The sequence below is a fragment of the Diabrotica undecimpunctata genome, chromosome 9, assembly GCF_040954645.1.
Source record: "Diabrotica undecimpunctata isolate CICGRU chromosome 9, icDiaUnde3, whole genome shotgun sequence".
In the NCBI taxonomy this organism is placed as follows: Eukaryota; Metazoa; Arthropoda; class Insecta; order Coleoptera; family Chrysomelidae; genus Diabrotica; species Diabrotica undecimpunctata.
In genome coordinates this window covers 81,725,988-81,741,783 of record NC_092811.1, presented here as the reverse complement: position 1 = coordinate 81,741,783, position 15,796 = coordinate 81,725,988, and the positions used below count along the sequence as shown (strand labels likewise).

Genomic DNA, 15,796 nt, shown 5'->3' with positions numbered 1-15,796 from the left:
AAGGTTAGGATTACGCCTAAGAATGCTTCGGTGTTACGTATTCACTACTCTTCTTTATGGCTTGGAAGCATGGGCATTAAAACAACTGCATCTAAATAAGTTGGCCGCTTTTGAATTTTGATATTACACAAGAATCCTACGAATATCGTTGACCCAAAGTATGTCAAACGCAGAAGTTACTAGAAGAACAGGAAATGAAGATGAAATAATATTGACTATCAAAAGAAGAAAACTTAGTACTGAGGCCATGTTATGAAAAGGCAAAGATACTCATTATTCCAGCTTATTATGCAAGGCAAAATTTGAGGAAAGCGAAATGTGGGAAGACGAAGAATATCGTGACTTAAGAACTTGAGGGAATGAAAATATGTTGCTCAATGACGTTGTTACTATTTGCTGTGATTTGACTTAAAGTATCTACGAGAATTTATAGAATTCTAAATCAAGTCAAACAACGTGAAGGTAAGAATGCGCATTCGAGCTTGAAAATGGCGACTGGTTTTGATGACTGAATTCATTTGTGAAGGTGTATGATGGGAGATAGTATGCAAGTAACGATTGGCATGGGTAGGTGTTCGTTAATCAAATTAATAGGAACCTTTGAATTAATTTTTATTTATGACATAGAGAGAAATATTTCACTAATTATTATAATATACTTAGTCATCGTTTCATAGAAGTAGATGATTTCAATGCAAAAATACATGAAGATGTGCCATGTACTGTCAAACCGTATTTGTACAAGGACAAACCGTGACCTTTCATCTTAATTGATTTGATACAGTTACAGTCAAATAAGGCCAGATTTATTGATTATATTATGATAGTAACTATAGACTACGCTCTCTAAATGAAACCGTGGAAAATACGAGATATATAGAAAATACGAGAAATATACTTAAAATAAATTATAGTGTTCAATTGACACCGTTTAAAGTTGGCTTCACGTTTAGTTTATATCAATTAATGCTTAGATATAAACACTATATCTACTACTATGCTGCTATACAAATTGACAAATTAAAGAAATCAATACTTTTTGGAAACGGAATGATTGATCGATGCAATGGATCCCGCCGAGACGTGGAAAAATAAAAAAAAAATGAAACGCAGTGTAACGACAGATCGCGCGACCACAAAGTACTTGGAGTAGTAAATGCGTATTTCTTAATAAACCAAAATTGAATAATATGAAATAAAACAAAATTCAAAAAAAATCGAATCGAATGGTCGCTCTTCTCGGTCACTCCCGGAGTTTTTTTTTAATGATGCAATTACTTAATAAACCAATGTAACGGAATGTCGAAGAATCCAATTACAATTGGAGTAAACATTTGATAATTCATAAATATAGAAATATAACAATAAAAGAATTACAATTATGTGAGTATAAACGAGACAAAAATACACAATACAATCACTTAGTTGAATCAGGCAGCCATTCGTTTACTAAGTACTCCCAAATATGATTTTTCAAATTTTAAAAGGTTTTAGTCCCTATAACAAAGACTTTGGCCTTTTAATGTATTTTGTGTTGACAATTACTTTTCTATGGTTTATTTCCTCCTATAAGACGAAGCTCTGACGATGGCATGTGACATGCTGAAGGTACTTAACTGATTTTTAATAAAAATTTTACACACTATCTCGTTTTTGAAAAAATACACCTTTTCCCATTTTGACCTAAATTTTCTTTTGAATTATACAGTTTTTAAGGTTAACAGAAAATCTGAGCACTTTTTTAAAGGAACGAAAATATCTAAAGCAATTCCTAAAATTAACACCTAAAGTAACCGATGTACTAAGTTACTAGCCATTTTCAATAAAAAAAAATGATATTCTAAATAAAATATGAGAAGGAGAAGTGTTTTTCAAGAGGTACTCATTTACAAAGTTTTAAGCTTCTAGGACATTTCCTTCAAGGAAAAGAAATAGCATTAGAATATGGGGAGAAGAAGATCTATTGACCCCAAATTCAATACGGTCCTTCCTGTACCACGAGGTAACCTGTACGAAGTTTAAAGACTAGAAGTTCTTATTGAACAAAAGGAAAAGTAGAAGAATATAACAAAAGAAGAAAACCAGTTTACCTCAAATTCAATAGACTTTTTGAGAGTTTCACGAGGAATCTATGTACCAACAGTCAAAACTGTAGGATTTTTTTTTAAACAGAATAGGCAGGAGAATGGATAAAATATCTTTCTAGTCAATAATGGAATGGTTTCCAGAAAACTCAAACGTATTTCCAAGGTGCTGGTATAATATGAAATGTACGAGTATACAATATATAAATTAAAAAGCCTTGTTATGAGTCTGCTTCTTTTTTAATTCTTCTGGAACAAAAGTTGATATTGGTTACATTGTTATATTAATTAAATAGACCTGTTATGTTTGAGAAGGTACAAATTCGACGTGACTTATATAAAATTCTAACATTAATATTATAATACTACTTAAATTCCCAGACGAAAAAGTAAAATTTAATTACTTCTCACCAGCCCTCAGTCGCGCTGATTAGTTAACTTTAAAGTATACATATTAATCGTTGATTGACTCAACGCAATCTGTGAAATAAAGGAACAAAAAGTAATTGACGAAATATAGGTATAATCACGAAGGTGATTAGTGAACTCCTGTAGTTGAACTTTAAATATATTTGAAGAGAAAGTATAATAGACAATAAAGAGCTTAGTTCTATTTTTTCATGTATAGAATTCTTGTCAATGGGAGGATTACGAATTGTCTTTTTAGTTTTACATATAGCCATAAAGAAAAAATATATTTAGACTTAAGGTACTTTATTGCTTTTTAAAATGTCCCATCAAGATCGAGTCACTTTTGCATACGTTCAAACCAATTGGTAAAATAGTTATTCCAGTCTTCAGTTGACACCTGAAAAATCGCTGTTTTAAAGGCATCGATGGCTTCTTCTGGCGACTGTAATCGCAGCCCACGCATTAAATTCTTGATCTTTGGGAACGTGAAAAAGTCGTTGGGACTTAGGTCGGAGGTATACGGTGGATGGTTTAACAATTCGATGGTTTTATGCTCCAAAACTCTATTGTGTTTTGAGCAGTGTGAGCACTTGCATTTTTGTGATGTAGGCTGATTCGCCGTTGTGTATTGCTTTGTCGGAGTTTCGCGATAACTTCTGGTAAACAAACGATTATATACCAATCAGAAGTAACCTTTCTTTGATCTTCTAAACCAATTGTCACATGACCAGATTTTGACAAACAAGTTGAGACCATTTTCTTTGACACACTTCAAGAACGGATTTTATTGGTTTTTCCTCATCGTGAAACACCTACACAACGGATTGACGTTTATTTTCCGGTTCGTAGGAGTAAATCCAAGATTCATCGCCACTAATAATACTATAAACGTTGTTTGAGCTTTCTTTGTTGAACCGTTCCAATGTTTTTCGATACCAATTGACGCGAACCGCTTTTTGCTCTTTTGTGACCAAATGAGGGATCCAACGGGAAACCAACTTCATAAAACCCAGCTCTTCATGTAGGATCTTTTGCGTCGAGGTCTTTGAAATGCCCAAAGATGCCTCTATCTCCCGGCATGTTACACGGCGGTCATTATTGATGAGCTGAGTAACCGCATCACTGTTTTGCTGTGTGACTACTGGTTTGGGTGAACCTGGCCTAGATTCGTCACTGAGACTGAAGAAACCACGTTGAAATTTGCAATACCAGCGGGAAATAGTTGACTGGTGTGACGCTTCATTCCCAAACACAGAAACCATTTCAGCGATACATTGCTGTTGGGATAATCCTCTCCGTATCTGAATGAAACTCTCGATTTATGTCAATAAAAGGTTGAACTTGCATTTGTGTCGGAAGGTTTTATTGGTGGCATCCTCTAAGCGGTCATATGCAAAACTAAAAAAAAACCAACCTCGTATCTTTCCACCTTTTTTAGCAGTCGTCAAGGAGAGTCCTGGACTTGATTTGGATTGGGTTTTACTGATTCTTTTTAAATTAATGGTTAGTGTAATAGTAAAAATATTTAATTACTTAATGACGAGCAGTATTTCTTTAAAACGTACTGTTACAATGGATATTTATATACTATATTGTATACAAAAGCTTACAATGGATATTTATATACTATATTGTAAATTTATCCTAAAAACGGTCTTAATTACATTGATTAAGAGGTTACATGGATTCGTGGTTCAACCACTGAAAAAAGTCAATACATAATTAAGTTAAATATGTACATTATAATTATTATTAGTTGAACGAACTGGGAAAAGTATATAAAAAGTTTTCATTGCTCGTTGGGCATATACAAAAATCTCTTCAAATTAAATTTATCTTATATAAAATTGTTTGTTTGTAGGTGATGCAGAGTTGACTGTGGATCTTTTTAAAGAACTAGACGAATTCATTAATTCCAAACTTATTTCCATCGTGTCGGATATCGCAGAGTACTGCTCCAAGCAAGTTATAACACCTTCAAATCTACCCGAGACTGCCCCAAGGTTTATTTACTTTAACAAACTTAATTTAGCATATAAAAGTACAGTACATTTAGACAACAAACAAAGTGGGAATTTATCATGTCCGAAGGAGTCCATGCGGATTGCTGCTGAGATGAAAGCAAATATTCCATTTTTAGGATCATCGGGTGAAACAATAGTAAAGACTATGAATGATTATTGGGTTGTGATGAAATTGTCTAATAATCGGGAGTTTTATATAGCCTTGCAACAGAAAAATGCCAGTTTAATTGATATAAGTGGTGAGTATTATTTACAAATTTATTTTAGTGTTAAGGTCAGCTCAAATAGATATACATCGAAGATGAACAGGGCAATCTGAAAAGAAAAAGGAGAACTTATGAAAATATGTAGAAGACACTTTTAACCTGTTTTAAATAAAGAGACATACGACAAGACAAGGAAAACACGGAAAATTTGGAATTACAGTTTAATGCAAAATGTGAAAAAATAGTAAGGATGTTAATATAAATACACATGTGAAATCAGATTAAGGATAGAGAAAGTTCAAAGTGCGTTTGACAACATAAAATAATTACTATTTTGTGAACGCTAAACAAAACAATGCATGAACGTGGATATAATAACTAACCAAGAACTAGAAGCAAAATGGGGTAAAAATTGCAGATGGTTGTAAAGAGGAGGAAAAATTAAAGCTAGAATGCTAAGGGAAATCGGAAATATGGAACGATCAGAAGATTAATGGAGTCAAGGTCTATCCAGAGAAAAACGAAAGAAATAATCTACAGTTACATATCTTTTTACAAAAGCCACGAAAGGTGTAAATACTTCGGAAGGATGTAGAAGAAGAGCAAATAGAGAAATAACTATATACATAATATACATATAGCTGCAGTACATAAAAGCTCAGAGAATAAGATGGTTGGCATATGTGGAAAGGATGGAAAACAATATAATGACATTATCACCATCCAGCCTTCATTTATCACGTCCACTGCTCTATCTACTGGACGTAGGCCCCCTTAAACTCCTCCGTTCTTTACGATAGCTTGGGCTCTTTGTTGCCAATTTTTGGTGATACGCCTGATGTCGTCACGCCAACGTGTAGGTGGTCTTCCAATTTGTAATTTCGCTCGTCCATTCCGTTCCATTCTCTGTTTTTTTTTTTTTTTAGCCCTTTTTCTATCCGAATTGTCAAATAAAGCCCTCTCCCATTTCTCGCCATTCATCCCTGTTCTGTGCTAGGCGTTTCCACATTGGTCCTGCGACTCTTTTCATATCGTCGCTCCAGCGCATTTGAGGTCTTCCTCTTGGTCTCTTCGCATCATACGGTCGCCAGTTTCCGACTTCTTTGTTCCATCTACCATCTTCGAGACGTTCGTTGTGTCCAGCCCATTTCCATTTTAATTTAGCTGCTTGTTTGGCGGCGTCCTTTATTTTTGTTTTGTTCCGGATTGCTTCGTTCGTTTGCCGATCTATTAGTGAGATACCAAGCATCTGTCGTTCCATGGCTCGCTGAGTTTTTCGAATCTTGTCCATGTTCTTTTTTGTGAATGTCCAGGTTTGAGCTCCGTAAGTGAGAACGGGAAGGATACAGGAATCGAACACTTTGGTTCGAAGGTTTTGGGGTATCTTTTTGTCTTTCAGTATGTATGAGAGTTTTCCAAATGCGGCCCATCCCATTCTTACTCGTCTGCTTATTTCGGTAGTTTGGTTTTCTTTGTTTACCTTGATATTCTGACCCAGATATATGTATTCTTCTACATGTTCCACTTTTGTTCCTTGGATGGTTATCGTCGGTTGATCGTCTTTATTCGACATTAGCTTAGTTTTACTCAGATTCATTTTCAGTCCTTTTTTTTATGGATTCCGTATGAAGCTCATCGATCATCGTCTTCAGTTCTTTCCAGCTGTCGGCTATTAGTACTACGTCATCTGCATATCTTAGATGGTTTAAATACTTTCCGTTTATCGACAGTCCCTTCGTTTCCCAATTTAGTGATTTAAAGATGTCTTCAAGTGCGGCAGTAAATAGTTTTGGAGATATGGTGTCTCCCTGTCTTACTCCTCGGTTGATTTTTATTGGCCTCGTTTTCATTCCGTTATCCATCGTGACTACCATTTCAGCGTGTTGGTATATATTATGTATTAATATCCTATATCTAGAATCTATTCTGCTGTTGACCAGTGCTTCCTCAATAGCCCATGATTCTATGCTGTCAAAAGCTTTCTCGTAGTCTAAAAATGCTAAACAGATTGGTAAATTGTATTCGTTAACTTTTTCTATTAGGACCTTTAGTGTGTGAAGATGGTCACATGTACTGAACCCTTTTCTAAATCCGGCTTGCTCTACTGGTTGATATACATCGAACTTTGTTGTCAATCTATTTGTAATTATTTTTGTGAATGTTTCATAAAGTTGTGATAGTAGTGGTATTGGACGATAATTTTTCAGATCTGTATTGTCCCCTTTTTTGTGTATTAATATTGTGTTAGCAGTATTCCATTCCCTTGGTATGTTTCCTACAAATAGGCATTTATTAAAAAGTATTTTTAGGTACCTGATGACTTCTTCTCCTCCTTCTTTCAACATTTCTGCCAGAATTCCATCACTACCCGGTGCTTTATTTCTTTTCAATTCTTTAATTGGATTTTCTATTTCTACTTCGCTTATTTCGGGCATTACTTCAGAATTTACGTTTGTTATTTGTCTTTTCAGATTTTGCTTTGAAGAGTCGGGGGGATCGTTTCTTGAGCGGTATAACTCAGTATAGAAGTTTTCAACTATGTTTGATATCTGAGCTTTGCTTGTTTCTAGTTGGCCTTGTTGATTTTTCATAGTTATAATATTTTTCTTTCCTAATTTCGGTTTGGTATATTTCAGACTTTGATTTTTCTCTATCACTCTTTCTACATGTTCTTGTTGATGTTTTTTAATATCGTCTTTTATCTGTTTTCGTATGGCTCGATTAAGTTCTTTGTATTCTGTGGTATCTCTTTTGTTTAGTGACAGGAGCTCTTTTCGTTGTTTCAGCATATTCTTCGATTCTGCACTTATTTTGGATTTTTTGTTGTTATGGCGGGTTGCTACTTCTGAGCTAGCATTCAATAGTTCTTTTGTTATAACTGAGTTAATTTTATTAACGCTGAGTTGTTCTAGATTCAGTGCTTGGGCGGTTTTTAATTTGCTAGCATATTTTGCTTTATCGACTTTTAGCTTTTCTGTGTCTATTTGTATCGTGTTATTAAAGTTAATTCTACGTTTGCTATACTTAATCATTAGTTTAGCTCTAACCATTCTGTGATCACTACCCAGAGAGACATTATTTATTACTGTTACATCGTCTACGATACCTTTCTTGTTACACATGATGTAATCGATTTCGTTCCTTGTTTTTCCGTCTGGTGATAACCACGTCCACTTTCTTTGCGGTTTTTTCTTATAAAATGTGTTCATTACGAAATATTTGTTGCTATGTAGGAAGTTAACCAGGGTTTCTCCTCTCTCATTTCTAACACCATAGCTGAATTCACCAATATAGTTTTCGCTTTCTTCTAGTCGTTGTCCAATCTTAGCGTTGAAATCTCCTATTATAAGTGTGTAAGTGCTGTGATAGTTCGTGTTGGTTTCTATTATTTTCTCGTAGAACTCATCTATCTCTTCATCGGGGTGTGTTGAAGTTGGGGCGTACACTTGAATGATTTTTAGGGTGATTTTCTCGTTTATATTCATCACAATCATTGCAATTCTTTCTGAGATTCCCACATATTGTTCTATTTTATTAGCATGTTTCTTAGAAACCAGAAATCCAACGCCGTTTAGACTTTGTTCTTTGTGCCCTTTGTAATACAAGATGTTACCTGATTGCAATGTTATGCGCTCCTCACCTTTCCTTTTTACCTCTGCGAGACCAATTATGTCCCACTTTAGGTCCTTTATTTCTTCTTCTAGCTCATAGATTTTTTCATCTCTGTTTAAGGACCTTACATTGAGTGTTGCTATATTCAAGTTTGTTGTTTTTAGCGATTTCTTGCTTCCCCCAGATTCCATGAAGCTGTCCTTTTTTATAAAGGAGTGGGACTTGCCAATACTGTATGATCTAGCCACCTGGGGACTTATTCCTATCGTTTTAGAATTCGCCATCATTTTGGGGAGGTTATTAGCCTTAAAACACCGCGCTGGCCAGACGTGTTGGTGAGTGTGTATTCAGCCGTCCATTTTGGATCAGATCTCTGTGCCACTCTCAATTTCGAAGCCGTAGTCTTGGTTAGCTTAATCTCCTTTTTAAATCTACAGTTATATCAAGAAATACAAAAGTAAAACTCTACAAAACAATAATACGCCCAGTCCTAACATATGGTTCAGAAACCTGGACTTTAACAAAAAGCAATGAAAACATGTTAGGATGTTTCGAAAGAAAAATACTAAGGCGCATCTATGGAGCGGTAAATGAAAATGGTGTCTGGAGAAGACGATACAACTTCGAACTCTATAGGATATACCAGGAACCAGATATCGTAAAACACATAAAGATAGGACGTCTGAGGTGGGTAGGCCATGTTATGCGGATGGAGCAAACCGACCCAGCTAGAAAAACGCTCCTTGATAGATCTATTGGTCAAAGAAGAAGAGGAAGACCCAGAACAAGATTCCTAGATAACATCGATGAAGACATGAGAAATATGGAAATACGTGCTTGGCGGAGGAAGGCGATGGATAGGGACGACTGGAGAAAAATTCTTGGGGAGGCTAGGACCCACACAGGGTTGTAAAGCCAAAATGAGTCTTGGTTAGAGTTATAGTTTCCGCCCCATAAGTCATGACCGGTAATACGCATTGGTCAACTTTAATACTTTTCATTTCAGGCTAATTGATATGTTGGCCCTAAGTGTGTCTCGCAGTTTTCCTAAGGCTGCCCATGCTAAAGTCATTCGTCTTTGGATTTCGCATGTTTGGTTATCCCTGCTGATTCTTATTTCATGACCCAAATACGTATATTTCTCCACCAGTGCTACCACGTTGTCTTAGATAGTTAAACGGTTATTGGGTTGGTCAAGTTCATTCTGAGGCCCACGTTCGAACATGCAAAGTCCAATTCATTAAACATATCTGTGGCTTCTCCTAAATTATCTGTGATAAGGACAGTGTCATCTGCGAAACGGAGATGGTTAAGCTTTTCGCCGTCTATTGTTACTCCTCTGTTGTCCCAATTGACCATCTTAAAGGCATACTCTAATGTTATTTATTGGTCGGTTTTTATCGTGTATCCTAACAGTCATAGTGGCATTTTTGTAAATATTGTAAATAAGTTCACTATACCTATGGTCAATCCTGCTGTCATTCATTGCTTCTATGAGTCTGTCTATTTTGATTGTCGAACTCTTTATGAAAATCTATGAAAGTGAGGACAAGAGGTTTGTTGTATTCTATAGATTTTTCAATGAGTGTCTTTACTGTATGGCGGTGATCATTGATACCATAATTTGATCGGAATCCTGCCTACTCTCTCGGTTGGTAGAAATTTAATTTTTTCTCCAATCTTGATGTCATTAACCTAGTGAAGAGCTTGTATATGTGGTTTAACAGGCTAATAGGTCTATAATTTTCTAGGTCCGTTCTATCCCCTTTTTTATGCAAAAGGATGGTTATAGCATTATTCCATTTTTTGGGCACCTCTCTCTGCTGCAAACACGGATTAAACAGTTTCCTTAATTTATTTAATAGCATATCTCCTCCATTTACGATAGCTTCCATTATAATTCCATCCTCTCCAGGGGCTTTGTTATTTTTCATTTTTCTTAACGGTTTTCTAATTTCATCTACCTTGAAATGGATGTTTTATTCCTGTTTGATCTTCTCGTCTACTTCCATATAATTCCTCGTAAAACTCTTCGACGACCTGTATTAACTCGTCTCTACGTGATAATATTTCATTTTGCTTGTTTCTTAATTTATGAATTTCGCATTTCCCGTTCGTTAGCTTTCTACGTAGTACTTTTAGGCTATTTTGCTGTATGGTACGTTTAATATTATCGGTTTTAAATTCCCTTAAATCTCTCCTGATTGCCTTCGAAAAAAAGTTTTATTCATTTCTCTTAGAGTGTCTACAATCTTATCACTTCTCATTTGTCTTTTTTGATCCGGCATCGTTTTAGTATATGAACTTAATTTACTATCTGATTTTATTTTGGGACAGTGCACTCGGTGACTTTCTTGTAAGCCGTTTATGATGCAATTATTCAAGTCGTTAAGATCGTTCTCGGAGGTTTCAGGCAGTAGTAGCTTATTATTGATATGTGCCTGATATTGGTTGATATCTAATGGGGGTGTCCAGATACCATGAGATTTATTTTTAATCATTATGTTTCTTTCTCTTTTTATGTTGATTTGGACTTTCGCTCATATCATTCTGTGGTCACTGCTTGTGGTGAACTTGTTGAGTACTGTTACATCTTTAATTATTTGTTTTTTTGTCACTTATGATGTAGTCGATTTCGTTCCTTGTTCTACCGTTTGGACTTTCCCAGGTCTATCTTCTGGGCATCTTCTTGTGATAGAAGCTCTTCATGTTGAATAAATTATGCTGGAGTAGGAATCCTAGTAATGTTTCTCCTCGGTCATTTCTTCCTGGGGAACCGGAAGATATATAATGAAATAAATGGTGCTAAATAGGAAACTTATCTGAAAAAAGCGCCAAACGCAAAAGATGGATACAGAGTGTGAAGACAAATTTAAAAATACTGAAACTAACAGGTCGGAAAAATAAAACACTGTAACCAGGAATCAGGAGAAAACTAGTAAAAGAAGTACTGGAAAAACGGTGAACATAACATTTGTACGTGTAATATTTTGTAAATATAAAATTGGAGTAAATGCTAACCTAGCACTAGGTCTACATGGCATGCCGAGCTTTACAAACAATAAGGATAAATTTGTTATAAGCATATCAGTTTATAGTTTATAGTATACAGTTTATAGAATTGGAATATTTACATTTATTATTATACTCTTTTGAAATTTTTTATGCTATTGTCCAGTGTCCACATTAGTTATTATTCTTTAAGCGCTTGATCAATATATTTTTTGCAGTCTTCACTTGTTACTTGTTTTAAATATTTTTTACGTAACTCTCAAACAATTTTCAGTTTAAATGTATTATTTCTGGGTATTTCTGCCTTTAAGTGTACCCGTATCGATTCAATGAAATTTATTTAGCAGTGATACGGTGAAAGACCTACACCAGTCATCTCTCTTCTCGTTCAAAGTCCTTAATTTGATAATTAGTATTGTCCTCTACGATGGCAAAACGTTGGATAAGCTAAGCTATTATTAGCAGTACTATTCGAATAAATCGCAGTGCATCGCTTAATGGTACTAAATTTTTTTTTTTTATAGTTTGTTCGATTGGATTAAAAAATCAAGCAATGTTTAAACATGATGTAATATAACTGTCCTATCTTTCCAATTTTTTCTTTTAGTGTTAAATATGTTTAGTATTTGAAACACTTAATTATCAAAATAGTTTAACAAATCAGTAAGATGACGATTAGAGTAGGTTCAGGTAAATGATTACTATACATCTATGTAAAGACAACGAAATTCAAGGTTTAAATTAAAGTAATGACTCAAATAGTAAAACTAACCAATATTTTCATTTCAGAGGAAGTTCGACGACTATGCGATACAGAATTAAAAGGCATCTTCTTTACACAAGTGTGATCGATTTGTATATATAAGTAAATATAAGGTTGAATATTTAAGAACAGAATATATTCTAATGTTTTCTTATATAAATATAATAAACATATAAACCAGTCCAGTTATTGGTTTTAATATATTAATTAAAATAATACATAAACATCTCATATAGTTTGTATACAAAATTGTAAACTATCATGTAGATTATGTAAGTTATTGTTAAATAAAATATCTATAAATTAAAAATCTAGACAAGTTTATATTCTTAATATCAACAATCTAGCTGATTTCCTGTTCAAGCGAGCAACGCTGAGATATCGACAGTATCACAACCACTGAGTGTTAACTGATTATATTGACATCTTGCACCTTACTATAGATAAAAACAAACGTTTTTAAAATCTGATTAATTGGCAAATATCTTTCACCAAATTCCATGTACTTGGATTATTCAGTGGAATGACGTTTGCTCAGTTTATGGGGGACTTCTTCGAAATTCAGTCAAAAATATTATGCGTGCTGTTATGCAGTTTTTTGTAGCTGAGTGTTGTCAGCGTTTATAGGTAAGGAAAGCTATATAGTGTGACTATAATTGAGGAGTTCCGTGCTTAAAACAGTTAAATCACCTGACCCAAAATGTTCACAAGAAGTAATTTTTTTTGTAAACTTTTAGATGATAATCAATTATCTATTTTTTATTATTTGCAAATGACTTTTTACTTCTTAACTTGAGATTGTCACAAAGATGATTTTAGGCGATAATAAGCCTAATAACAAGAATAATACGAAGACCTTGTTGCTCTTTAACGGAAGCTCTTGGGATGGGTATTAAGATGAATATGATACTCAAAATATAACAGTTTGACCAAAAAAAAAACAAGAAATACTGAATGCTACGAAACTGTAAAGAAAAAAATTTTAACCAGGGATTTAAAAGTAGGGTCAAGTGGTGCAAAAATGAGACAGCCGAAATTTCGGTCAAAAACAAGGCATTCAATTTTTCCTAATGCAAAAAAACAATAACCTTATAAAAAATACGTTTCAAATTACTTCCACATAAATATACAATTGAAATATGTAATGAATAATAAATAAACGTAAACACAAACATGAGAAAAAACTATCGGATCTGACTGTGCATTTTGCTTAAAAAAAAACTTTTAAATTGTATATACGAACTTTTCCTGTTGCGCTGCTGTACGAGATCCTAAAGACTCGGCAAGTATTGGATTTCTAAAATAGCACAGGTGGCTATGATATTCCGTAACGAGTTTAGTCTATCTTCACTCGTTGGCAAGCTAGCACTTCGTAAATAACAGGTGCAAAAACGAGATACCACCAAGTTTAAAAACGAGACACGTGCCAGTTAAAAAACAAGACGGAGTTTTTATACCTTTAAGAATAATGCCTAAGGTTTACGTTCCCAAAAAGCGCTCCTACGACAAAAAGGACATGGAAACAGCCCTAAAGCTAATAGAGGATGGCACTTTATCTCTTAGAAGTGCAGCTACACAGTTTAAAATTAACAAATCTGCTCTTTCGAGAAGACGTACTTGTGTACTTGGTAAACAGGGAAGAAAAACTTCTCTAACCAAAGAAATTGAAAAAAACTTAAGTGATAAAATAAAAATTATGGCAAAATGGAGGTTTGCTCTTACTAAACCAGAGATACAAGCAATAGTTAAAACCTATGTACAAGAAAACCACCTTACTACCCAGTTTAAGGAAGGAAAGCCTGGCAAAGGTGGTTTAAAAATTTTTGCAAGCGTAATAGACTAACAGCCGGTTTCCGAAACGTTATTCAAATCTCCGATCATCTAATCGAGCTGTTAGATTTGATCAACTGTTAACCAGTGACCAGTTTCTGAAACGTCGATCATCTTAAAATTACATGATCGTAGAAAATCGATTATCTGACATACGATTTGGTATCGATACTGTCACAATCGGCTGTCATCCTTCAAAATTTTCAATAAATAACCAAAAAATTTCAATGTGTATTCCGATAATTTATAAAATTAATATTAAAAATGAGTAATCCCAATGGAAATCCTCCACGGAAAAATTATACAGAGAGGGAGAAATGTTTGCTGTTGGATATAATTGGAAAGCATGTGATTTCAAGGTTTATGTACCCACCTATTAAAATGCGTTGTTACTAAAAATGAACGGACAGTTGTATTCTCATTATTTCTTCCAGCAATCTCATACATCTCCTCAGGAATAGCAGCTTCAACATCTACCATATCATCAACGTTGTCATTGTGATCGATAGCTATATTGTGCAATACAGCACAGGCCACAACAATGTTCATGGCTGTATCTAATTTTACCCGTAGTCCCATTGATAGGCAGGGAAAACGTCTCTTTAATACTCCAAAACATCTGTCTATGGGATTTCTTGTGGCTACTTGTGCTCTATTGTAAGCTTCCTCACCATATTTGTTCTAGGCTGCAAAAATGGAGTCAAAAGGTAACTTCTACAAGGGTATCCACTATCTCCCAAGAGAAAATCTTTCCCATATACACCACTCTTAAAATCGGCACGTATGTGGCTATCATTGAAAATAGTTGTGTCGTGCACAGAACCAGATCATCTACAAATGATATCTTGAATCCTCAGCTGTGAATCACATATAGCTTGAGTGTTTAAAGAAAAGTATCCTTTTCTATTCCTGAACAGTTCTGCTTGTGGGCCTCCAACTGACTGCATTTTGACATGGGTACAATCAACAGCACCTATTACGTTTGGAAAGTTAGCCAACGCATAAAATCCAGATTTAACACTCAGGCGCTCCTCTGCTGTTGCTGGCATCTTTATAAAAACTGGCCTTAAGCTAGCTATAGCAAGAGATATTCTCTTGATGATTCTACATGCTGTTGATTTATGCACTCTCACATTATCAGCCACAGTCACTTGGAACCCTCCAGTAGCATAAAAGCTGATTGTCAGTAAGATCTGCTCAATGGCACTAATAGATTTGTTTCGTTTAGTTGTTGGTTCGATATCATCTATTAGTCCCACTAATTATGTTACAACTTCCTTGGATACTCTGTAGCGTTGTTTGAATTCACTATCACTGTAGTGTGTCATTGGATTCATCCTGGTTTTGTGATTAACCCTGGGGACGTCATTTTCTATTGACAATGAAAGGTCAGAAATATCAGAGATGTCCATGTTCTACAGGTTACATAAATATTTTATTAGATATATTTATAACTATTTCTTACAGAAAAAAGTCTTATTTCTATTGAATAATATGACTTACCTTATTTACAGATGTATTTTGTAACAATTTATTCTGGGTATTTGTTAATTACACTATTTTACACTTTAATTTTAAAAATCTAAATTATAATGAAATAACTAATAATTATAATTAAAAACTAAAAAACTCTTTATTTAATAACTATTTAACCTATATAATAACTAAAAAACTATATTTAATAACTAAAAACAACTCTTTATAAAAATTATCAGCCCTTTAATCATCCAATAACCTCAAATTATGTGACAGTCGTTTTTGACCGCCGCGCCGTTTTACATGCAAAACTAGAAACTCAAAAAACCTATGATCGACTGTTAACTAACGATTAATCGCTTGTTAAATCAGGTGATC

The 15,796-nt window shown here is 34.4% G+C and overlaps 1 protein-coding gene across 1 annotated transcript in view; it reads left to right on the top strand.

Annotated features, from left to right (window-relative positions):
• Ccz1 (vacuolar fusion protein CCZ1) overlaps positions 1-12,413 on the top strand; it is a 33,123-nt gene extending 20,710 nt beyond the window's left edge. The window contains exons 7-8 of the mRNA XM_072543038.1: positions 4,357-4,758; positions 12,139-12,413. Of these exons, the coding sequence (XP_072399139.1) occupies positions 4,357-4,758; positions 12,139-12,197 (461 nt within the window). The 3' untranslated portion in view covers positions 12,198-12,413. The remainder of the gene's footprint in view (positions 1-4,356; positions 4,759-12,138) is intronic.
• The last annotated feature ends 3,383 nt before the right edge of the window (positions 12,414-15,796 follow it).